Source organism: Giraffa tippelskirchi, chromosome X (genome assembly GCF_054371585.1).
Source record: "Giraffa tippelskirchi isolate mGirTip1 chromosome X, T2T-mGirTip1v1.2.pri, whole genome shotgun sequence".
Lineage (NCBI taxonomy): Eukaryota > Metazoa > Chordata > Mammalia > Artiodactyla > Giraffidae > Giraffa > Giraffa tippelskirchi.
In genome coordinates, this window is record NC_137289.1 from 17,157,070 (window position 1) to 17,183,292 (window position 26,223).

Here is a 26,223-nt window from a genome sequence, read left to right on the forward strand (position 1 = left end):
ACAAGCAATAAATGCTGGAGAGGGTGTGGAGAAAAGGGAACCCCCTTACACTGTTGGTGGGAATGCAAACTAGTACAGCCACTATGGAGAACAGTGTGGAGATTCCTTAAAAAACTGGAAATAGAACTGCCATATGACCCCACAATCCCACTGCTGGGCATACACACTGAGGAAACCAGAATTGAAAGAGACACGTGTACCCCAATGTTCATCGCAGCACTGTTTACAATAGCCAGGACATGGAAGCAACCTAGATGTCCATCATCAGATGAATGGATAAGAAAGCTGTTGTATATATACACAATGGAATATTACTCAACTATTAAAAAGAATGCATTTGAATCAGTTCTATTGAGATGGATGAAACTGGAGCCCATTATACAGAGTGAAGTAAGCCAGAAAGAAAAACACCAATACAGTATGCTAAGTCACTTCAGTCGTGTCCAACTCTGTGCGACCCCATAGACAGCAGCCCACCAGGCTCCCCGGCCCTGTGATTCTCCAGGCAAGAACACTGGAGTGGGTCGCCATTTCCTTCTCCAATGCATGAAAGTGAAAAGTGAAAGTGAAGTCGCTCAGTCGTGTCCGACTCTTAGCGACCCCATGGACTGCAGCCTACCAGGCTCCTCCATCCATGGGATTTTCCAGGCAAGAGTACTGGAGTGGGGTGCCATTGCCTTCTCCGGCCAATACAGTATACTAATGCACATATATGGAATTTGAAAGATGGTAATGATAACCCTATAAGCAGGACAGAAAAAGAGACACAGATGCATAAAACAGTCTTATGGACTCTGAGGGAGAAGGTGAGGGTGGGACGATCTGAGAGAATAGCACTGAAACATGTATATTATCATATGTGAAACAGAACGCCAGTCCAGGTTCAATGCATGAGACAAATGCTCAGGGCTGGGGCAATGGGATGACCCAGAGGGATGGGATGGGGAGGGAGGTGGGAGGGGGGTTCAGGACGGAGAACACATGTACACCCATGGCTGATTCATGTCAATGTATGGCAAAAACCACTACAATATTGTAAAGTAATTAGCCTCCAACTAAAATAAATAAATTAATTAAAAAAACCCTCAACATTTAGAAAAAAAAAAGAAAATCTGTAGGTGGGACAGGAAGCAAAAAAAAAAAAACGAAAGGGGAGAGCTGGTTTGGAATTCTGGTTCTGAAGAATTTCAGGCTGTGTGACTACTACAGACTGAATGTGTACCCCCAAATTTATATGTTTTGACCTAACCCCCAATGTGGTATTAGGAGGTGAGGCCTTTGAGAGATTAGGTCATGAGGGTGGAGCCTTCATGAATGAGATCAGTGCCCTGATGTAAGAGACCCCAGAAAACACCCTCACCCCTTCCCTTACCTGAGGACACACCAAAAAGATGACTGTTCATGAACCAGGAAGCAGGTTCCACCAGACACCAAATCTACCTGTACCTTGATCTTGGACTTCCCAGCTGTGAGAAATAAGTTTCTGTTAAGCAGCCTGTACATGTGTTCAGTTGTGTCTGACTCTTTGCGACCCCATGGACTGTAGCCCGCCAGGTTCCTCTGTCCATGGGATTCTCCAGGGAAGAATACTGGAGTGGGTTGCCATTTCCTACTCCAGGGGATCTTCACATTTTGAAAAAACAAATGGGTTACAAAATTATTTTCAATTATGTCAAGCTAGAGAAACAGTTGCGGAAAGGGCGGAGACTATTGTTTATATGGGAGAAAGATGTGATACAAAGATAACTACTTAGTTTTATCTCTGGAGGGGTTACTTTGTTTCAGTGTTTCGCTTGATATTGATTTTTAGAATGGAAAACTGCTTCTACACAAGTCTCAACTGGCTTTGCAAACATCCTTATTTGGAATTCTTGAAAGATAGTCTCTGCTTCCCGAAAAAAGGAAATTGTTACCTTTTATTGCTTTTTTAACCCAGGTATCATTCAATTGAGTTTCCAGACCATTGGAAACAATTCCCATTCTTTCAGATCGTAAAGTTCAGGAATGGGTGTGTTCCCGGGGGAGGCGGGGGGATGGGTCGCAGCCAGTGAGTCAGAGTGGATGAAACCACTTGTCAGTTCCTCAAAACTGTAGAGAAAAATGTGTTTATGGGCTCTAGCCCTATTGGGCCCGACTTTCCAGTTTCAAACCTTGATCCACCTGATTCCACCCCTTCCCCAGCTAGCTAGCATCTCATAAGATTATCAACTGGGAGTGTAGATTAAGCCCCACAGATAATACATGGGGCCGGCTTGTGTATGTGTTTGCAGTCAGCAAGAGTAAAATGCCAAAGGTGGTCAAAGAAATGCTTTTCCAGTTAGCTTTTTGGAAGTGAGGGGGAAAGTAAGAAATGATGGTTCTAGACAGACAGATGATCTGGGCAGGTATTTACTTGTAACAGAGACAGGAGGCCTTTTCTTTCCTCTGTTAATGTGGGAAAATTGACTACTGCTTTCAACTTGAGAACTTCCAGGCTGAGGGATTTTCAGGGAAATAACATCAGATTACCCAGCTCACACCAAATGCCAGCCCTCTTGGAATCATCTTTTTTTACCTAAATAGTATAATTAAGAGTTCAATTCTGATGGTACATGTTACCTTCTAACACAGATGAATCTTTGTACAGTGAGCAAAGATAAACACCCTTGTATAATGATGCATCACAAGTGCTAGAGTTAGCCTCCACCCAGAATTTTCCCAACCATCACGTAAAAAAGAACAGCACTTTCGAAGGAAAATGTACTGGCTTTTTTTCCTCTTAGAAAATCTCAGAAACATATGGAATGCGTTGGAAAAACTGATTGAGACAAGAGAATTACTCTATTACTACCAAGGTTACCAGTTCACTCATGTAAAAGCTGTGATCTTTATTTACACAGCAGGTGGGAGAACCAAATATCTAAGAGCCACCTTGATGGTAACCCTTGGTAAGTATTATGGTGGAGAGAAAAGAGCCCCGAGATCAGACCTGGGATCCAACCTGGGCTACGTGACCTTGGGCTCATCATTGGCCAACTCTGAGCCTTGGTACCCACATGTATTACGTGAAGGTAAGCATGTCAGTTGCAGAGTTGCTGGCAAGTTGGCATGAGATCATGGACGTGAAAGAATTTAGAATTAAGAATAGCTTAATCCAGAATTTTCACTTTATTATTCACCCTTTGAGCTGTGGTAACAGGGTGGCTATGTGTGGGGAATGCTGTGAGGGCAGGGATACTGGGATCATCAGGGCTAAGTACCAAGCTCATGCTGGACTGTGAGCTGTCTACCAGATTGGAGAGATGGAAGAATTCGGAGAAATTGGTCATTTCATCTGGAACAATCTGCAGGGAGGTCCCGCTGCCTGGTCTTGGACCCATGTGGGTATCCACCCGGGTGGCCCCAGTGGTTCTGTGCTGAAAAGAAAGTTACTGTTTTCTCAATGTCACTAACAGTGGAAGAGCTACAGGAAAGATCCCGTGGTGATGGCAGTCAGGCGGGCCCCTGTGTAAGGTTGTCAGGTGTGGACGAGCACACGTGGGGTGTGGAGAGCCAAGGTTCTCCTTGGAGGGAGGGCAGCCAAGAAGTCATGGAGCTCATCTAAGAATGCTCTGGATACAGAACTTACTCTAGGCCTGGCTTGGGATGGGACAGTTTGCTTACGAATTTGCGAGTTACTTGTCAGATTGCTCAGTGATTAGAATCATTTTTTTGGAATTAATTTTCCAAGTGACAGTATCTCATTCATCAGGGCCAGCCTGAGACCTCTTCAGCTTCCCTTCAAACTTCAAGGATGCAGGAACTGTCCTGCCTCCCAGCCACTCTCTGTGGGTCTTGCCAATGCCATTTAGAGGGAAGCTGGCCATCATCTGGTTAAGGCTAGAAAGCGTCAGGCTGTTTCTGGAATCTCTATTCAGTTGGAAGAGTGGGGCAACTCCATTGGGTACCACGTGGTCACTGTTGATGTGGGCAGCCCTGCTGATGGAGGGTAAGTTGGCCAGTTGCTGAGTAGGAGGGCAGTGAACGCAGAGGGTGAAATTTGTAACTTTATTGGAAACAATCTACAGGTTTGCTCCCCACCACTACACAGCTCTTTTAACCATCGTATATGCTCAAGATTCACTTAACAAGTTTAAAAAGAAAAAACAAAACGTGCTGTGGGGCATAGGTGCTAAGAAAAAGTATAGAATTTCAGGGAGAACAGAAACTTGCTTTCAACCCAGTGCACTTTCGTGGCAGCAAGAGAAAAAAAAAAGGACAGTGATGCTTCTAGACCCTCAGGATTCACAGTAGAAAACCAGAAGCAGGTTCAGAAAAAGGAATTCTCTTCTTTAAACCCATGTTCAGTAAAAGAACAGATCTCTTCTTCTCTCTGAAGACTATGCTATGTTAAGTCGCTTCAGTCGTGTCCGACTCTGTGCGACCCCATAGATGGCAGCTCACCAGGCTCCGCCGTCCCTAGGCTTCTCCAGGCAAGAACACTGGAGTGGATTGCCATTTCCTTCTCCAGTGCATGAAAGGGAAACGTGAAAGTGAAGTGGCTCAGTCGTGTCCGACTCTGTGCGACCCCATGGACTGTAGCCTACCAGGCCCCTCCGTCCATGGGATTGTCCAGGCAAGAGTACTGGAGTGGAGTGCCATTGCCTTCTTCTCTCTGAAGACTGGCTTCCTGAAAAACAGAATAAGCTTGATGAGATAGGAGCTGGCTTGGTGCCCAAGGAACCCAGGTTTGAGTCTTGACCACACTTCCAGGCAAGAGTACTGGAGTGGGGTGCCATTGCCTTCTTCTCTCTGAAGACTGGCTTCCTGAAAAATAGAATAAGCTTGATGAGGTAGGAGCTGGCTTGGTGCCCAAGGAACCCAGGTTTGAGTCTTGAGCTCACCACTCCTAGCTGTGTGACCTCAGGCAAGTTACCTAGCCTATCTGAGTCCCCCTGTCTTCATCTGGTAAATGGGAATACTAATGATACCTATCGCCTACATGAGTTAAACACATGTAAAGCCCTTAGAACAGTGCCTGGCAGATAGACTCAGTAATATTTGTTAAAGCGTTAGTGTCCTTAGACGGAGTAGAGTAGCATTATCATGTGGTCACAATGCAGCTAGCTTACTGGGTAAGACCAAGGACAGAAAACTGACTCTGGCACTTACCTTGACTCTGGGCAAGTTACTTAACCTCCCTAAAACTCCATGTTCCCATCTGTGACTGAGGATAAAAACAGCACCCATGGTGTAGTGAGCTATGGGTTCTTATTTTACCTCATTTCTGTGGTTCTTGCCATTCTCTGCACCTTCTAATGACCTTTGGTTCATGGCACCTCAGTCAGCCATTCGCCATGGTCACATACTAGACCTTGTCATCACATACACAAATGGCACCCCTACCATCTCAATTTCAAACCGCCATCTCCTGATGTCATGGGCTTAAGCAGTCTTATCACCACATTTTTACATAATCTCATCCTCCAATCCATCAACCTCTACTACCCGGCAGCTTCCGTCTGCCTCCATTTCCTTCTTTGAGCAGCTTAGATGCCATGATCCCATGTTATGGTCCCTCATTCATCACGCTCACTTGTCAAAATCTCAACCCTGGATGAGCCAGAGTCTGGCTTCTCTGTGCGTCACATTATTAATCCAACAGCGCTGGTGAAAAAAAATCACAAGTCAGCCAACTGTTTCCACTTAAGCTCATGATGTCAGCCTTTATAGCTGATTCAGAATCATTTGATTAGTACATTTCTGACTCCCCACAAACAAGCCTGCAAATCTAGTGGCATCTGTGTCCTTATTTCCCATCTTTTGTCTGCTTTCAATGGTAGAATGTCCCCTCCTCCTAGCAAATGCCAATGCTTCCCCACATCCTTGCAATTGTCTCCAGCCATGAAGTTATTGTCATCCTCTTGTCATCCATCTCTTCATCTCTGTATAGGCTCTATTTTTATTTTTTTCTTTCTGGTCACCTGAGTTTTTTTTTTTAATTGGAGGCTAATTACTTTTCTATATAGGCTCTAATATTTGCCTTCTTTAAAAAATAAATAAAATAAATAAAAAGACCCTCTCCACCCCACTAGTCTCTGTAGCCACTACTTTACTTTTATTCACCTCCCTCAATGCTAAGCTTCTCCAAGAAGCTACTGCCATTTACTATCTCCACTTTCTCAGCTGCCATTCCCTCTTCAACCCACCCCATCCAGCTTTCATCCACACTCTATTAATGAAAACTGCTCTTAACTACATTATCAAAATCTGATGCCACATCCAATAGAAGTTTCTCTGGCCTTCTCTTATTTGATCTCCTGGAAACCTTTGACACAGGTGATCACTCTCTGTGTTTGGCAACTTTCTCCTCTTTGAGTTCCTGTAACACCACACTCTCTGGCTCTCCTCGCACCCAGGGACTGCTCCTTCTTGGTATCATCTGCTCGGTTCTCATTTCCCTCAACTTCTAAATATTGGCACACTCCAGGACTCTGCCCTCTGCCCTTTTCTCTGCCTGGGTGATCATTCAGTGGCTTGCAGTGTCATTTTCATACCGAACAACTTTACTCAGGCTCTTCCCCGCTTCTGAACTTCACACTTACAGACAACTGTTGGAGAGGGCCATCCGCTTGCACGTCTTATCATCACCTAGTGTGAATGTGACCAAGGCAGAGCTGTGTTCTCCTACAATCTGCCTCATTTCCACTCATGTACCAGTATCCACAGAGTTGCTCATGCAGGCAAATGAAAACCTAAACACCCCACATATTAATAGATCTCAAACACATTCACTTCATCCAGCGTCCACGATTGCCATCTGATTCGGGCCACCATCTTGTGCTTCTGGCCTCCTAACTAGTTCTTTCTCCAATGCATCCTCTGCACAATAGCTCTGTGGCCTTATTAAATGCAAATTGGATCACACTTCAAACCCTGCCATGCCTCACTGAGGCACTTAGAAGAGAAAATCAACCTCCCGCCATGATCCAGAAGGCACTGTGTCACCCGGTCCCAGTTGACCTTTCGAGGGTTCGCTCTGCCCACACTCATGTTTCTCCCATTCCTCACTCACTTCTGGGTCTGAGCAGGGCAGCCTCCTCCATCTCTATCCCAGCTCTTCCTAAAGCTCCCGGCATCCATCAGTCCATTTGGGTCCCTGCTCACACATCACTTCATCACAGAAGCCACCCTTGAACCCCTTTATCCAAAGCTGACCTCTGTCTTGCTGTTTCAACACTTGGTATGTTTCCTTCAGACTTACCATAACTTGCAAACAGTTTGTCCTTTTTTTTTTTTTGGTGGAGTCCACCTTCCCCACTACTAATAACTCTGTGAGAGCAGGGACCAAGAGAGTTTTATACACTATTTTATATATCTATATCTATATATATCTATATATCTATATCTATATCTATATATACATATATATGTGCACCATGTCTGGCAATATTATTTTCTGTAGACACTGAAGGAATGTACAATGAATCACTGTCTATTTCTGCAGATTAAAAAAATCAAATTCACTAAATATTTTGGCACCAGTTTTAGGGAGTCCCTCCAGAAAGGTCCCTCCAGCAGATTGCTCTTCTCTCCACATGATCTCTGCTTCATGTGGGTGTGTGGTACCCACTCGAGGGGACTAGACCATATTGGAGGAGCAGGAGGGGGTCTGCCTTCCTTCAACAAATCTTTATTTATCTGGGGCCTAACAGAGGAAATCTTTCAGACTACCAAAATCCTTCCTGACAGTTTCATCTAGCTCACTTCAAAATCAGGTCAATATATGGGAACTCCCTGGTGGCCCTATGGTTAGGACTCAGCGTTTTCACCGCAAGGGCCCAGGTTCAATCCCTGGTTGGGGAACTAAGATCCCGCAAGCTGTTTGGCATGGCCAAAACAAAACAAGAATCCCAAATCAGGTTAATATAAAATATATCAAGACTCAGACATATGAAGAGGTGACTGAGTTCCACGCCAAAAGTACTCAACCAGGAAGTGATGGTGCAGAATCTGGGCATTTCACAAGCTCCCCTCTGGTTAGCAGCATCAGGCAAGATGGGGAAATGGGCATTGTGCTCTCTTAAGAATGTGGGCTTTGAGGGGGCTTCCTGGTCCTTTTTTCACCTAGGAAGTCATCCCCTTCCTACTCTCCATGTTCTGCTGCCTCCCTCTGCCCAGAGCCACAGTGGCAGAATAGCCAACAGGGGGCTGTTGGCATAGCCAGGTACCCATTCCACACTGCCTGTCAACTATTCCCCACATGGCCCTTTCTCAGGGTAATACTGCTCCTTTGCATGCTTTCCAAATTTCTGCACCCCCTCCTCTTACTCCAGGATACTGTCCTGGCCCACAGATGGACAGTGAGCCCATATACAGTGAAGCAATCATACCGGTTGCTAGTCTTCACTGCTGTACACTTGATTTAAGTTGGAATTGTTTTTGATGATTCATGTTTAATGTAATTTATGATGTTGATGATTATGACACTATGAGATCAGAGAAATAATTGTACCCCTGCCACTTGCTGTATGATTTAAGTCAAGTCCTTTCACCTGTTTGAGACCTAGTTTGCTGCTGCTGCGGTTGCTAAGTAGCTTCAGTCGTGTCTGACTCTTAGCGACCCCATGGACTGCAGCCTACCAGGCTCCTCTGTCCATGAGATTTTCCAGGCAAGAGTACTGGAGTGGAGTGCCATTGCCTTCTCTGGAGACTCAGTTTACTCATCTATAAAATGGGTATATTCATTTCTTCACTCATTCAACCTCTATTTACTACATGCCCCGTGTAAGGCACCTAAGATGTCCTCATACATGAATCACAAGATCATTGTGGGGACTGAGCTCATAGCTACCACCGATACATGGTGCTGCTGTTAATTTGGGTCTATGAGCAATTGAAAGCATCAGGCTTTTGGAAATTCTAAGGCTTACAATTTTTTAAATGTATAAGCTCTTAACAAGTACTTAGGAGACTTGACAATCCCGATTTCATACATTAGAAGGTGAGCTCATTCCTTCAGGAAGACTTCCATGAAGCCTGATGAAACTGTGCTAAGTCTCTTGGATCAGCCCTAAATCTATCTCGTCACTTGGGCACAACCAATTCTTCACGAAGGGTGATTTGTGACTTGCTTGTTTCACACAACGGCATCAAAAAAATATAATTTATACTCTATTGGCAGATTGATTTTTACCATTTCCTTTTTTGATGTTCTTTTATTGTTTCCGGCATCTGCTCATTCATTCATTAGACACGTATATTCTGACCTCTGTGCCAGGCATTGCCACAGGTGCCAGGATGGGTTAGTACACCCCTCTAAGTCTTGGTCCAAAGGAGTGGACATTTTAGGAAGGTCTATATATTTTGCTCACCCCCACTCCACACCAAACTGTAAAGTGCCAGAGATCTGAGGCTGTGGTGGCAGCTTTTCCCTTGATGCCTCTCAGACACACAGAGTGAGAACAGCTGAAGGCACACGGATGCCCTCCCTAAAGGCACTTTTTGCTGCCATACTGTGTGCTGACTTACTAGAGCTCATTTCCATTAGAATTTACATGTCAACACATATATGTAAATTAATCCTCATCAGAAATCTGATGAGATGGGCATTATTTTAATCCTCCTTTTATAAACAAAGCTACTGAGGTATGGAGGGGTGAAGAAATGTGGTTGAAGTTCCTGAAGCTAGTAACTAATGAAGGTGGATTCAAACCTCAGCCATGAAGGTCCTCACGTCAAACCAGAGATTGTCCTCATTGGGCGGTTCTTACTGACATGACTTTCAAATTGGGTGTGGAGCCCAGAGTCCTAGCCTTTGGTATCAGGTGGCATTTTCTGACTGCAGAGTCCTGGGGTGGCCCTGTGTTCTAGGCTGAAAACTGAACATCTGGGAAAGAGCAGGCTAACCTTCATGAATTTGTTCATTTTCCTGCATCACCTTGGTTACCTCGTTAAATCCAGCTCAGATAAAAGAACTTAATAGAATTGCTTTTACAGCCAAATTAGAAAATGGGCAAATCATTTTACAAGATGCTAAGTGCATGGGCTCTTTGAGACTTAAAGGTAACCAATTCTAAGAGTAAAAACACTAAATAACAGAAATGAGGGTCATTTCAGTTGCTGGAGATCCTGGTTTTTCTGCTACAAGTTTGTTCTCAGGATGTGGAGATAAGATATCAAAGACAGAAGCAGATACTCACTTTCAACTGCAAAGCTGGCACCAGCAGGTCCACCATCAGGGGGGAAATAGATTCTCTTAACTAGGAAAGAAGAAAATATGATTGGGAATGAAATCAGGGACGGGGTTAGAAAGTGCACAGTCGCCCCCCCAGGAGCCCCAAATCACATGCTCCTCAATTTTGACATCTGACATGTTTTCTTTTATCAGATGCTACAAAAACAGAGACACTTCTGTTTTGTATGCCCTTGGGGTTTTGTTCCCATCTTATGGGCAGTGTTTCTGATCAAGAGTTGCTGACTTCCTCAGCAGATCCTGGACTGTCAGCCACTGATTCATCCAACTGGTATCAGAATTAGTTGGAGAGTGTAAAGACATGGCAACAATCGAGACTTTGGTGATGAATATTTGTTTGAGAATGCATCTAGAACTTTTGGGAGTATGATAATGCCTGCATTATGGCTTTGCCATGATGTGCCTGGCATATACTAGATGCTTGCTAAATCTTTGCTAAATTTGATTTGAACTGCAGGGGCTTTTTTGTTTGGGATGCGGTGATTTGAGCTGTGTTCTAACCATCCATTGAGACAGGGTTCCTCTGTGTGTGCGCACAAGCATATACACACAGTTGGCCTCATTTTCCCCTCTGAATCCAGCAGGAACAGATTTTTGAAAAAGAGTACAAGGGTGGGAATTCTCATAGGTTTCCCAAGCTTGACATTGTTATGATTTACTCTTTAAGTACATTGCTAATCAAACTCTGCAAATGATGGAATGGTATTTTAATGAAAATTTGTTTTTGACATTAGGATGGAACACAGCATCTGACTTAGGTAGGCTAGGCTAAATAGGCCTCGGTGTAACAGAAATATATTTAGTTTGGAAGTAAAAGCAGCTTCTGGCAATTTCTTTCAGGCACAGACCAGGGAGCTGTAAAAGAAAACTTATCCAAGGTGCAGAAATTCAGAAGATGGAGACTCAGCTCCAAGAAACTATGAAACATCTATTATTACCAATATTTCATGTGAAGGGCAAATCTTTTAGGAGAGTCGCTTGTTCTTTTGGTCAAAGTACACTTCAGGCCAATTCTTTCCCATCCTTTTACAAAGAAGGGAGTCTTGTTTCTCCATTGGTATTTTGCATCTAGTAGGTGCTAATTAAATATGTAGGGTAAGTGAGTAAATGGAATAAAACAGTGAATGAGCATTAAGGAGGTTTTCGCTTGGGGGAGAAGTAAGGGTCAGGAAGCAAAGGCCCCAGACAGCCAGGCACCATGACGGTCTCTAGGCAGCAAGGGGGCGGCCTCCACTGTCGCTTTGAATTTTAATGTGTGGAACAGATGGTTGGTATAGACGGCCCTTGTTTCTACCCAGGAGTCTGGCATTATTGCAAGTTGCCAACCTGTTTGGAGGATAGTTTTGAGCCTGTAGGGGTATCATTGAGTTCTGTTTTACACATGGGTTATCTGGCAGTTCACACTGAGGTGAATGCAAGGCCCTAAGATTTTAGGCAGCAGCCCATCATTTTTCTAGGGTGAGTCCGAGTCAGCAGACCAGGGTGAATATTCTGGGCCAAGTGCATCTGGCTGGCTATCTATGCAACCCTTTAATCATTAAACAGTGACTATCGATACAGCCTAGTGAAGACAGATGTTTTGTCCCTCAGAAGCCCCACAGCTGGAGAGGCAGCAATTAGTCTTCCCATCCATCCCATCTCATGCCAACTCACTCTCAACCACAACCAATCAGAAGCAACCCTCCAACCCTCCAACCGTACTTGGAGGCATTTCCTTACAGTGGGCTGAGCTGGGAGGCAGGTTGAAGAACAATCCTGTGCTTCCGGCCATCTGGGCAGAGTTGCCATCCTCCCACAAGGCAGATTCCTGAGGATGGGTTAGGCATCTCTCTGGCTGGAGGAGACTTAGGAGGGGCTCATACCTCCCCTCAGGCTGGGGCTCCGGAACAAAGTGCCCAGTGGAAAAAGCATGAGGGTAGCCAGCCTCTGGGAAGCCGGAGCTGGCGAGGGGGGTGAAATGCCACAGCTCGCCAGGCTGAACAGAGGGGCCCCCGGTCAGGGACAGTGGGTATTGATCCATAGGGATGAGACCAGATCCATTCAAGCTGCAGCTGGCGGCGCCATTTGCAAAAGATACTTGCGGCTGTGGCTTTGTCCACGGAACACAGAAACGCCGCTGATGTAGAGACATGCCACTACCTGGGAAGGAAAGATTTAGAAGACAGGTTTGTTTATTGTGTTCAAAATGGAATTAGCTTTTTTTTATGGTTAACACAGGGGCTTCCCAGGTGGCTCAGTTGTAAAGAATCCATCTGCCAATGCAGGAGACTCCTGCAGGAGGAAATGGCAACCTACTCCAGTATTCTTGCCTGAAAAATCCCATGGACTTACAGTCCAAAGGGTTGCAAAGAGTCAGACATGACTGAGTGACTGAGCATGCACACACCTACTATGTATGGTTAACATGTATTTTTTAATGTGAAAAATGTAGAGGTTAAAAAAATCACTCTAAGCAGAATATCCAGAGACTATCAGTGTCTATCTTTAGGTGTACTTCTTTCTAGGATGTTTCTATATATGTACACACTATTTTTCCAATTGCTCTCATGTTATTAAAATATCACAAACATCCTGCTATAGCAACGAATAGAACCAACACCAGCTTTTCAAATCACTGCACGGTATGCCATCAGAAGGCAGTAACGTGACCAACAAACACAATTCTTGGGCAGCTCAGTTATTCCATTTTTTCAATTAACAACATTGGGATAAGCATCTTCATATATACATCTCTATATACTTGTCCGACTAGCCCCTCAAGGAAACTTTTCTAGAAGTAGAATGACTTGATTAAAGGTGATTTGTGTTGTTTGTTGCCATTGTTTTTTGTTGTTGTTGTTGTTGCCGTTGTTTGACTTTATTTTATAGCTGGTGTTTTGAATACACTGAAGAGAAGAACCCTTCATAAAGTTTTGTGAAGCCTTTCCTCTTCAGTGTATTCCAAACACCAGTTGCTGGTATCATACAAGTCTGGGGTTGAAATTTCATTTTCAAGAATAGTCTGGGCCATGGGGATGTTAAGAGACTGGACCAAGTCAGCAAAGCAGATTAGCCAAGTAGAGATCGGAGCTGGAGGGGGTCAGTGATGGGTAGGAAAGTGGTTGCTTCGTGTGCTCAGTCATTTCTGACTCTTTGTGACCCCGTGGACTGTAGCCCACCAGGCTTCTCTATCCATGGGGATTCTCCAGGCAAGAATACTGGAGTGGTTTGCCATGCCCTCCTCCAGGGGATCTTCCCAATCCAGGAATCGAATCCAGGTTTCCCACATTGCAGGCTGATTCTTTACTATCTGAGCCACCAGGGAAGCCCAGTTCCTTGGACTTCTTCCTATAAAAGCAAAATGTTCAAGGTCAAGCGGTGACTCAGGTTCTTCTTGTAAAATTCTTGTGGACTAGCTAATGGGGATGGAGCCTCCTTTGGTCTCAGAGACACTATTCAAATTGTGCCTCTCACAGTGGCTGACTTGGGAGTTCTCAAAGAGTCTTGGGCAGCTTGACATGGATGGATGTTTTCCCCATTCTCAACACCCACTCAGGCAAGAGGGGAGGCGGGAGAGAGCCCTGGCAGATGGTGCTTAAAGCCTGAAGGATCTCATCTATCCAAGATAATGAAGGGGGCGTGGGTGTGGAGACAAAGGGGGACTGGAGGGCTGGAGAGGCTGTCTGGCCCCCTTCCCTTCCTCGTGCACCTCATCCAGCGCTCCTGAATGTTCGGTTTGCCTAGATCTTTTCTGATAAGTCTGCCCAGTGATGCTGGAGTGTCTCACCCACCACCAAGCTTTTCATGTAATATAGATGGTAAGCTACATAGCATAGATATTCTGCTCAACTTTTCACATTGTTCATGAGCAATGGGCAACGGTTGGCTTCTTTTAATGAGGTCAAGGGCAATGAAACAATTAGCAAGATTTGTCCTGAGGATGCCTGCTACTTTTGAAAACTGATGTCTGCAGGGTAGTAGCAATTCGAGGCAGTTATCTGTGGGGTGGTAGCAATTCAGGGCAGCTGTGCAGCACAAATAGAGTGATTAAGCTGACTTAGGCTAATCACTGTTCCTGCTTCATATTGAATGAGGGTACTGCATGTCCTAAGCACAAATGAGAAACAATGTTTAGCCTCTGACAACTGGGCAGTTTCCATCTGAACTGGCCTTCCAGATCTCATACATAGGACCAAGGTTGGGAAGGCTTGAAATGTGGAAGGCAGGGCCCCCGCATGTTTTGAATATTTTCTCTAACTGCTTCCCTTCCAGAACTGTCTGACTGAAAGGTTCAGGGGAGTGGGTGGATGTGCCTGTCCAAGGTCCCACTTGGTCACTGAGTGCACCAGAGCACAATTTGGATGGGAGTATGTGGGAAGACATAGAGAGTCCCAATCCCGAATGCACAGTCACCCAATTGTAGGCCTTGGGGGGCCCAGAAAAGCCACCTTTCCAGGGCAGGCTTGGGTGTGCTGGCCCATGGAGTAGACACCCTGGATTTTGGTGGCTTCTTTCTCAGGCTTCTTGAACAAACTGCTCCAGTAACTACACGCATCTAGTCGGGGAACCACTGGACTGGCTCACGGTGGCCAGTGCAAAGAAGTGGCCCTGGTGACATTTCCTTTCCCAAGTTCCCCCTCTTAGAGCCCCAGGCAAGACGCCACTGCCTTCTCAAACCCCAGCCTACACTGATGAATGGAGAGCAAGCAAGGGACACTTTGGGGACCTTTAGGGAAGGCTAGGTTTTTCATATTCACCTTTTTCCTTTAGATGTGACTCCATACTACGCAGTGTTTATGAAATATTAACCACCCCATATCTTATGATGTCTTAAAGTGGATGCAGCTTTAGTCTTTTTTAAATTGAAATATAATTGGCTTACAATATTATTTTAGTTTCAGGTATACAACAGAGTAACAATATTTTTAGAGATTATACTCCATTTATAGTTATTCTAAAATATTAACTATAGTCCCTGAGCTGTACATTACATCCTTGTAACTTCTGTCCATAGTAGTCTGTACTTCTTAATCCCCTTATTTCCCCCCCCCCAGGCTGATTCTTTCTTTTAGTAGGAATACAAAAGGCTTCCAACCCCTAGACTCCTACTGAGCATCTAGCCCCTGCCTCTTAGTTCCATCCATGCCTCTAGCATTCATGAAGCCCCGGATTCTAAGACCAGGTCCTGTTCAGAGTACAAGTTCCCATTTCATCCTTATCCCTTTAGGATGAAAACGTCAAGCTACTCTCCCACCTGTTAAGCAAACCCAGAGACATCACCCATTCCCACCCACAAATGCTTCTGAGAGCCCCAGAACCTTCTAGAAAGCACCTCTAGGCATCAAGGAGTTTGCTTCTACCCCAGAGGATCCTCCCTACACTCTATCCTTGCATGGTGGCCCTGACATCCTGTTCCAGGCTGGTTTCTGGACACACCAACTTCAATGTCAACCCTTCAGAGAGGCTCCCCCTGAAGAGCCAATGACACCGAGCACGTCCCCTCCCATGGGTGGAAGGGGACAATCCGTGTAAAAGGTTTAGCATGGTGCCCAGGACTTTATAGGCACTCAAGAAGTGAGAGCTGCTGCTGTGGTTAATATTATTAATTATTATTTTGGTTTAGAAACGCAGCGTAGGCTCACTCATGGGTTTCTCTCCTGGCTTGCAACACTCTACAGGATCAACCAGGAAAAAGCCAAGTGGTAACACAGGGAGCCTGAGGAGTCTCTCTGCCCTCAGTCATCACAGAAGGGAGTGGAGGAAAGGCCAGAGCCAAGGAGCCTGGAAAGCAGCGGTGCTTCAGGGCTGATACGGAGGATGGAGTAGATGCTGGCTATAAAAGAGAGATTTCCAGGACTTCCCTGGTGGTCCAGTGGCTAAGACCCACGTTCCCAATGCAGGGGTCCAGGGTTCCATCCCTGGTCAGGGAACTAGATCCCACATGCCACAACTGAAGTTCCTGCCTGCTGCAATGAAGATCAAAGATCTGTGTGTCCCAACTAAGACCTGGTGCAGCCAAATAAATAAAATAAAAATTAAGGGAGATTTCAAAAGCCTTTGCTCCGTGTGTCCATTCCCAGAAATAATCCATCAAAGGTGGGCAGGAAAGACTGTAAATCTAGAGGAGCTTTTGTTTACTAAGCACTTACTATGGGCCAGGCTCTTTGTCTAGCATTCTGGATGCATCTCAGGTGAGCTTCACAGCCACCCAGATGAGAAAATAGAGACTCAAAGTGGTTAATGTAACTCGCCTAAGGCCACAGAACTAGCAGGTGGAGAGCTGGCTGAGTCTCAGCTCCACGCTTGGCCGGCTCTGCCTCCTATTATCTTGAGAATGCAGTGAGCCGGCGCTTTCACCCACTCCCGCAGCTGGAAAAGTGGCAGATGAGCATAACGGGCATAACATTTCTGGCAGCAATTTATCAGCAGATATCAAAACCCTAAAATCTGAGTGGACTTTTTGATGTAGTCATTCTACCCACAACAATATATTTTCAGAATATAATCAATGATGCATGCAAAAGTTGAGCTGCAAGGATATTCAATGTGATATTTACATATAGTGAAAGATTGGCAACAATCTAAATGTCCAAAAATTTTAACAGATTTGAAACACCTATAAAAAAGGATACTCTTGAGGCATAAAATGATGTCTTAGTAGAACATGAAATAGCAGTAACGATATACATGGTTTATTACCCCTTAAAAAGCCAAGTGACGTTAGGTTGTAAAACTTAGTATGGGCGCCTGGATGTGCATGTGGTTTTGTGTCCTGAATGCTTCTCTGTGTTTTGTAAAGTTTCAAAACTTAACACATTATCTTTGTGATTAGAAAAAGTTAGTTTTGCTTTTTTTCCCCCCGAAAAAATTAGTTTTAAAGTAAAAACTTAAGAACCCACTTGACTCAGTGAACCTGAGTCACAGCTGTGAAAGGCCAGTGCATAATTGCCTGGCTGCCTTCCATCTATCTTTCCTTCCTTCCTTCTTTCTCCCCTCTGTCTCCACCTTTAAATGCTGCTTTGCGATGAAGTTGAAGCCGAGAACCCTCTGAACACACACACGCATATCTTGCCCCATGAAGTTCCCAACTTTGGCCTGACCCATGTGCACACACTGACACTCCCCTCTCTTCCAATTTGGCTGGTGGCACTTGCCTGATTTATTCACTCCAGAAACAAAATATTATTTGTATTAGCTGAGGTTGAAATAACACTAGAGACAGAGACACAGCTTGTGGGGGACAGCTCTGTTTCAGGGCACCCAGTGTGTGTGTGTGTGGGGGGGTTTCCTACTCAGTCTCACCCCCTCCTTCACAACCACCTGTCTAGGTCTTTTGCTGATTAGCCAGGTTCCCTTTGCCAATTGAAAATGAAGATGAAATACAGAACATGTGCTTGTATTTTGAAAATGGCTAAGAGCTCTGTGCATGCGTGTTCAGTTATGTCTGACTTTTTTGCCACCCCGGCTGTATGTAGCTCGCCAGGCTCCTCTGTTCATGGGATTTTCCAGGTAAGAATACTGGAGTGGGTTGACATTTCCCCCTGCAAGGGATCTTCCTGACCCAGGGACTGAACCCAGATCTCCTGCATTGGCAGGTGGATTCTTTCCCAATGAGCCACCTGGAAAGCCCAGTAAGAGCTCAGTATCTAGAATCGAATGATCTGGTTGTGAACAGCTGCCCCTTATGAGCTGTGGGATCTTGAACAAGTCACTTGATTCTCTGAGCTTCAGTTTCCTTATCAGGAAATGAGCATGATGAGAGTTAACCAATAGGTTACTGTGAAGATTCACTAAGATAATTCATGTGCCAGCCCCTGGCAAAGGGCCTGGAACATAGGAAGCACTCAATAAATGTTGGCCATTAAAAACGTTATTAGTAAAAATAAATAAAATAAATAAATAAATAAAAACATTATTAGTGAGAGTGCTAATGGGCAACAGTGTGGATGACCTAGAGTTCGTCCTACTGAGTGAAGTAAGCCAGACAGAGAAAGACAAATATCATTATGGTATCGCTTATATGTGGAACCTAAAAAGAACTTATTTATAAAACACAGACTCACAGACACAGAAAACAAACTTATGGTTACCAAAGGGGAAAGAAGGAATATAAATTATGAGCTTGGGATTAACAGATACATTCTCACAGGGAACTAACTATATTCAGTATCTTGAAAGAACCTGGAAGGGAAAAGAATCTGAAAAATAATAGATACATATTATATACTTACGTATAACTGAATCATTTTGCTGTACACCTGAAACTAACTCAACACTGTAAATCAACTATACTTCAATTTTTAAAATTGAAAAAATAAATAAAAGAGAGAAAGAAATCCAGCATTTCTTCCCCACCCCCACTGGATTCTGGAGGAGAGGAGAGAAGGAGACTGGCTATAAAAGACCTCAGAGGGCTGAGGTTGTTCTAATACCTTCTCTCAGCAGCCCTTGAGTGAAGGTAGCCAGCCCTGGGGCTGGGCTCGTGGCTGGGACAGGAAGAATACAGGGTGGGTTGTGCACCAAGAGAAGCCCCCAGAAATGGGAATTTATGAAGCTTCTCCAAGTTACCTACTCTGAAATCACCCATGCCCTTTTAAAAGGGAAATAATTCAGATACTTTCAGCATGTGTTTTCTTTTCTACAAGTAGGGCCAGTATAAATTATACCTAAGTAAATAAAAAAAATAACTTGTATTTGAAAAAAGCAGCCAGGAAATTCAATGGCATTTCCTAGCCACATGGGCCTGTCAGAGCACCCTTAAAATGCGGGTGAGCCCGCCATGGAAGCCCATGAATGGGAGCCTGTTCTCAGGTTAGCTGGGGCCTCGCTGAGGCCAGGCAGCCTGGGGCAGGCCTGCAGGGGCTGAGAGGATGCTAAGTGTCTGTGATGAAGAGCCGCTTTATGGATTTCCCACCATTTTCGAAGCTGCGTGCAGTTCATAGAATACCTTCAGTGAGAACCATTGGGGACACATCTTCTTTCAGGGGACCCTCCCCGGAGGCAACAGAGCTTATGAGAAATTTGACTCCTAACTGTGATAAGAGAGGCCTTGAAGAAAAGAGGCTTTCTCCTTCATTTGTTCAGTCAGCTGGACAAACACTGGCCTAACCCACAACACATGCTGCAAGGGAGATCTCTTCACAGTCAGGGCATCTGTGAGACTATCACACGGAAAATGTGACAACACAGAAGGTAGGTAGAGAAGAAAGCTGCCTCTCTGTTTGGCCAGAGAAGGCTATCTTGGGCAAGATACAAGATCACGTCCAAGCTCCCTTGGTGGGCAGGGGCTTCATAGAATACAAAGCATAGTCTGAAGAGTTAAGAAACAGGGCAGCGGCCACCCAGCAGAAGCCAGTGGACAGCTTGGAGACTGAGGGGAGGGTCCTGCTGCCTTGCAATCCTGATGGTTTGAAGGTGTGCCCTCACATCCACTGTAGCCATTCAAAAACACGCCTCGAGCCTTCACACACCACAAAAAAATAACTACCACCTCCATGGCACTTACTATGTGCCACTTGACATGAGTAATCTCACTGATTCCTCCTTTAGTTCAACAATACTCAGTTTTACAGATGAGGAAACAGAGGCCCAGAGAGATGAAGTGATGTGCCCTGAGGTCACATGGCTAAACAACAGTAAAGCTGACTCTGCCCCAGGGTGCCTGGGTCTAAAGCCATATACGAAATGATACTGTCTCTCCAGTAACCCCATCAATGACAGACATCAGCACCCTGTGATCCAAATCACAATTTCATTCATTCACTAAATATTTATTGAGTACCTTCCGTGTGTTGGACATTAGGGTGGGTACTTGGAAAACAGCACTTAACAGACCGACGGAGTCTAGGGGGTAGGAGAAGATAAGAAACCCATAAAATACACAATGTGCCCCATGGTGACGCAGGCTGAGAGAAATAAAACAGGGTAAGACAGTGACAGGGTGGGGACTTCTATGTTTTAAATAGACTGTTCAGGAAGGCCTGTCTGAAAGATGACATTCTAACAGAGATTTCAATGAAGGGGAAGTCTTGCAGTTACCTGGGAAAGAGCATTTCAGGAAGAAGGGAGAGAGGAAGTGCAGAAGGCCTGAGGCAGTACTGTACCTGTTACACGCTACAAAGAGCAAGGAGGCTATGCTGGAGTGAGGGAGGTGGGAGGATAATGAGATCAGAAAGATGACAGGGACTCAGGCAAGTGAGGGCCCCCTGAAAGATCTTGGATTTGATTCCAAGTAAGATGAGAAGTTACTGGAGGATTTCGAACAGAGAAGTGATATGGTACAACTTTCATTTTAATAGTATTATTCTAACTGCTACTTTGAGAACAGACTGAAGGGGAGCAACGGTAGAAGCAGAGAGACTGATGAGGAGGCAAAAATCCAGTGGGGAGAGGATGGCTTTTCAGACTAAGGGGACAGCAGTGGAGGTGGAGAGACATGTTCAGAGCTCAGATAAGCTTTGAAGATAGAACTTACAGAATTGTTCAAAGGGTTGGATGTGGGGTATGAGATAAAGAGAGGAGTTAAAGACGACTGCAATTAATTGGAAGGATGCAGCTGCCATTTATTGAGACTATGGACAGAGCAGGGTGAGGGGAAGATCAGTTTGGGGGACGTCCCTGGTGGTCCGGTGGTTAACACTTAGCCTTCCAACGCAGGGAGTGTGGGTTCGATCCCTGGAAGGGGAGCTCAGATCCCACATGCTTCTCAGTCAAAAAACCAAAACATAAACCAGAAGCAATACTGTAACAAATTCAATAGAGTTTAAAAATGGTCCACATCAAAAAAAAAATCTTAAAAAAAAATTCAGCTTGGGACCTGTTTGGTTTAGATTCCTATTAGCTATGTGAAGTGAAGATATCTACTAGGCAGCTGTGTAGATAAGTCTGAAATCCAGTCTGGGTAAAGATACGATATTTCATCAGCACATAGGTGGTGTTTACGTAGATGGTATTTAAGACAAAGAGACTAGAAGAGATCCCCCAGGGTGTGAATGCAGAGAGAGAAATTGAGATCAAAGTCCTAGGGCCCTCAAATGTTTAAGACATGAAGCCTTGAAGAGAAGAGGACATTCAGCAAAGAGACTGAGAAGGAGGGGTAACCAGGGAGACAGGTGGAAAACCATGAGAGTGTGCTATTATGGAATCCAAGTGAAGGAGGTTACTTCCAAGAGGAGGGACCAATCAACTGCAGCAAATGCTGCTGATGGGTCAGCTAAGATGAGGACAGAGAAAGACCATTTGCTTTGGAAAGTGGAAGTCTCCCACGAGCCTGGATAAGAGGGGTTTCAAAGAGTGATGAGGATGACAGTCTGAGTGGAGCGGATCCGAGAGAGCAGGAGAGGAAGAGGAAAGAGCACGCGTGGACACCTCGTAGAAGCCTGGCTGTGAAATGAAACCAAGAAATGGGACAATAAGCAGCCAAGGATTGGTTATATCTCAGGTTGGGTTTACCAGGCAAGCAGGAGAGAGAACATGAGGGACAACAAATTGCTGGTGCTGACAAAGAAATGATTGTTATATATTTAAGGCAATTTTTTTTAGAATTAACTCAGAGTCAAATAGCCAAAGTGGACAGACTTAGCTATGCATGAAAAGCCTAGGATTTTGACCCTTCCTAGGAGCCAGTAGAGCCTCTGAATCCCATTGACCACATGGATGGGCTTTTACCCACGCATCAATTCCCCAAACGACTCAAGAGCAGCCATTCCTGCAGCTGCTCTGAAGTACTCAGCACACCCTTAGACAGCACCTCTGTGCCCTCCACCCAGCCCCTGGTCTCCAGGGTTAGCTTTAGTACCTGCTCCTACTGTGCTCCCCTTCCACATGTTTCCTGAACTCCCAAGAGTCTCTGAGAAAGCCATGTCACTTGACTGGAAAAGTTATTTCTAGGAGAGAAGCAAATTCTGAAAGGCTAAACAGGCTAACACACCAATTCCCTATCTAGACCCAGAGTCTGGCCAGTCAGAGTGATGGCTTCTGAAAACCAGTGAGCTCCTCACCCACAAGCAGAGACCCCCTCCTGGGAGGCATGTCCATCCTCCAATGGGAGCAAGGCATTCAACGCATAAGCTCGGCACCTTTTGGCATAGCTCTCTTGAAGTAAGTGTTTTGAGATTAGACAATGCTTTTTTCAAAAAAAAAAAAAATTACCCAATAGTATGTGCACTAGACACCCCCAGTGCTGTTAAGTGCTGAGAGGGATGCGGAGAGACATTCATTTTATCCCCCTCCCTCTGGCCCCACCCCAGCTCCCCACAGCACCAACTATTAACTGAGAGAAGGCTGGGTGTTTCTACAGGGGACACATATGCCCAAGTCCTTTGGTGTTTTTGCCCTGTCAGACCAAGGTAGTAGTAGTAATAATAATAACAATAATAATGGTGCTCTCATCGCATACTGAGTGTGAACCCAGCGTTTAACATAATTGAGGACATAATGAAATTGGTATATTAATTTGATTAAAGTGTCCTTTTCTTTTTTTTTTTGCCCGCATCACGTGGCTTGTGGAATCTTAGTTGCCCAACCAGGAATGGAACCTGTGCCCCCTGCTATAGAAGCATGGAGTCTTAACCACTAGCCCACTAGGAAATTCCATAAACAGTGTCCATTTTCAAGCGAAACTTCTGAGAAAGGGGTGTGGCTTCTCACTAAACAGCGTGATGTGCCTTTAGCAAATATACACAAGTCTCAGAACATCAGAGCTGTCCTTTGATGATAGCCCGATAGGGAATTCCAGCCCCTCCCTCCCGACATGCTCACCATTCCTCAGCAGCACTTCTCTGCTCGGGATGGAAGGGTGCTGTCCCTGGGGGCTCTTGACATTGCTCAGAGCTCTGGAGAAGTGTTCATCCACCACACTGCCAATGTCCCCTTGGAAATAGTGGAGAAGGACACAGCGGGAATTCCGTTCAGTTTTGACAGGGTTCTGAGTGTGGACGGTGGTCTTCCTCACGTCTTCCATGGTGACTCAGGGGAGAGCTGCGGAGCAAACGCAAAATGTTACTGGCACTCTTTTTCCAAGCGGTTTGGCTAAGTTGGCAGAAGTGGCTTCCCTGAGGGCAAGCAGTTTGCGTCTATGGTTCAGGTCCTCTCACTGGGGCTCCCAGGAGCTGCGCAGCTGCTGAGCAGTCTCCAGGAAATAAGATAAAGTGCTGAAGGGGTCCTCTCTTATAAATGCGAAAGAGTGTTTGGGAACATGATTAGAAGAGCGTCAGGATATGAAAAAAAAAAAAAAAAGGAAAGAAAAAGGACACTTTAAGCCAAAGACTGCAGTAATTTGCCAGCTGGGGAAGTGCCTGCCTCCCACTAGATTCCCCTGAACAAGGGCACGAGTACTCCAGTAGACCTTGACTAAGCAATCAGTGGATACTGACCGTTTGTTTCCCTAGCAAGCCTTGATTTCTGCCTTGCCACTGCCGTGCAGGAACACCAAAACACACCAAATTCTCCTACTCTCCCTGACATGGTGATTCGTGTGGGATGGGGTCCTGCATCCACCCCCACCCCATTTTAGAATTAGAAATTACAATCAACCAGTCCTAAGGCCTCCAGACAGACATACTCTGCCCAGAATCATTTAGAAAATTTCAGAACTTTAAATCCAGGTCCATACTGGTTTTTTTTTTTTTTTTTTTTCCGGCTGCACCGCGTGGCTTGCAGGATCTCAGTTCCCCAATGAGGCACTGAACCCGGACCATGGCAGTGAAAGTCCGAAATCATAATTACTAGGCCACCAGGGAATCCCCAGACAGATACACTCGGCACCCAATGCAGCTAACATTTTTCACACTGATACTCTGTTGGGAAAGAGCACTCTGTTCACCAGGCTTCCTGTGCGCCTTAGAGCGGTGCCTGCCACCCAGCTCAATACTGAGAAAATGCTCCAAAAGTTATTTGCTGAATTGCCTTCAGCTTGGCCTCAATGGATCCTACCTGTGAGCTCGTTGAAGGAAGAAGCTGTCCTTTTCGCACAGAGGCAGGGACCAGGAACGCAGACGGCACTGCAGAGAGGCAGTGACCTTCCTCCACCAGGGAAATAAGAGGTCTGGGTGCTTTGTCACTTCTGGCCATCCAATCCAACTTGCCCAAGTTCTGGCTAAAGGCATTTTGCATCTAGTCATTCTAATGCATATAATGCAAATGACTAGAATTGAATAGCCCATCTCCTGGTCTAGTCTCTGAGATCCAGGATGATGGGAGCCATTTCTTATTCATTTCTTTATCTCTAGCACCTAACACTAAGAAAACAATGGCTGAATGATGAAATGCCTTTTCGTGCAGAGAAATCACAATGTGAGGAAATCACACCAATTAGGGCTCAGAGGACCTGGGCTTGCCCTTGACTGGGTGAGTTCCTTTGGGGAAATCACAGGGCCTCTCTGGCCTTCAGATTCCTCTAAGGTAAAATGAAGAGGTTGGGGTACATGAATTCTGCAGCCTATTTTATTTTTCTGCCAGCAGTTTCAGTCGATTATCATGGGAACATTAGGAGGGAATCTGGGAGTAAGCAGAGGACCCTTATTTTAAAGTTCTCCTTTCAGAAGCTTAGCCCCAGTCACAGCTGGATTCTGTTGTCTCTAGAAGCCTTTGATTGAGCTCGTCAATCTGTTTCTCCCTGGGTGAGAGACATGTTAAGCATCACCAGGCACCACCCTAAAAAAATGAATCCACTGTATTCTTATTTCAAAAAACAGGGGAACCATCACTTTGAAAAACCGTCTGGCAGTGTCTTCTAAAGTTAAACGTACGCTTACCATAAGACCCAGCCATCCCACTTCTAGGCACATACAACCAAGAGAAACGAAAACAGATGTGTGCACAAAGACTTCTACATGAGTGTTCATAGTGGCTTTGTTTATAAAAGTGAAAACAGCCCAAATGTCCATCACCAGGAGAACAAATAAACGAACTGTGACATTTTCATACAGTGGAATGTTCTTCAGCCATAAAAAGGCACAAACTACATCCACCCAACAGCATCGATGAATCACAAAAACATTAACCTGAGTGACAAAAGCCAGACACGAAAGACTGCATATTGTATGACTCCACTTACATGAAACAGGCACAAATAATCTATGGTGATAAAAATCAGGACAGCAGTTGCCTTGAGGTAGAGCTTGGAAAAGGGTGAGAGTGGACTCACAGGGGTGTTGGAAATGTCTTACCTCCTGAAGAGGGTGAGGGTTACATATGGATGCAGACGTGGCAAAACTCATCAAATTGTACAGTTCAGATCTGCAAGTTTCACTGAAGGCAAATTATTCCTCAGTGAAAAAGCACCTGATATCTTTAGACACTTGGGACTTTGAGCAATAAAGCAAAGGTGTAATCCTTGAGCACGTTATGGCATAAGTCAAAGTATACTCTCATTTATCTGTGGAATTTTCAAGAGCCAAACTACAGAATAAAATGGTCGTTCCAAGGGGCTGGGGGGAGAGAACCGACGTGGTTTAAGGGAATGAATGTGCAACAAGCAATGAACAAGCCCTAGAAATCTACCACACAGTGCAGTGAATCTAGACAATACTGCATTCTAATCATCAGACTTGCTAAAAGACTAGAATTTAATTATTTGAAACAATAAAAAGAAAGGGTAATGATGCATCATGATAGAGGTGTTAATTATGGCCACGATGGTAATTGTATGACAATGTGTAAATTTATCACATTAACATGTTGTACATGTTAAATCTATACAATGTTATCTATCAAATATATCTCCAAAAAACAGCAAATCAAATGAATAATAAAGCGATGATATTATGAATGACCAAGTAATAATAAGCATGGACACAGCCTTTTTGCTGAAGCTGCAGTTTATAGAAGACCTATTCTGTCCCAGAGGCTCCAAATATATTTTCTCCAATCTTTACGACCCTCAGACTAGGTGCTATTATCCCCATTTTAAAGATGAGCAAATCTGAGCTTAGAGAAAGAGGAAATCAAGGGCCCAGGCCATGCAGCTAAGTGGTGGCAGAGCTGAGGTTTGAACCCAAGTCTCCCTGGCTTCGGTGTCTAGCCTTTTCTCA

At 44.9% G+C, this 26,223-nt stretch overlaps 1 protein-coding gene across 1 annotated transcript; it reads right to left on the minus strand.

The window, feature by feature from the left end:
• Window positions 1-3,719: 3,719 nt before the first annotated feature.
• VGLL1 (vestigial like family member 1) lies at window positions 3,720-23,369 on the minus strand. The gene is made up of 5 exons (XM_081564013.1): window positions 22,952-23,369; window positions 11,933-12,352; window positions 10,161-10,220; window positions 4,726-4,785; window positions 3,720-4,024 (listed from the first exon to the last, which is right to left on the minus strand). The coding sequence occupies exons 1-5, from the start codon at window positions 23,151-23,153 to the stop codon at window positions 3,720-3,722; spliced, it is 1,047 nt and encodes a 348-aa protein (XP_081420139.1). The 5' UTR covers window positions 23,154-23,369.
• Between the last annotated feature and the right edge of the window lie 2,854 nt (window positions 23,370-26,223).

Bases quoted from the DNA above. Each gene is read 5' to 3' on its own strand.
- VGLL1 (XM_081564013.1), bottom strand. From the start codon at position 23,153: ATGGAAGACGTGAGGAAGACCACCGTCCACACTCAGAACCCTGTCAAA. The intron at 12,353-22,951 runs GTGAGCATGTCG...TTTCCTTCCCAG, and splicing joins AGAAGTGCTGCTGAGGAATG to GTAGTGGCATGTCTCTACAT. The intron at 4,786-10,160 runs GTGAGTATCTGC...TCTATTTTTCAG, and splicing joins TGCCAGCTTTGCAGTTGAAA to GAAGCCAGTCTTCAGAGAGA.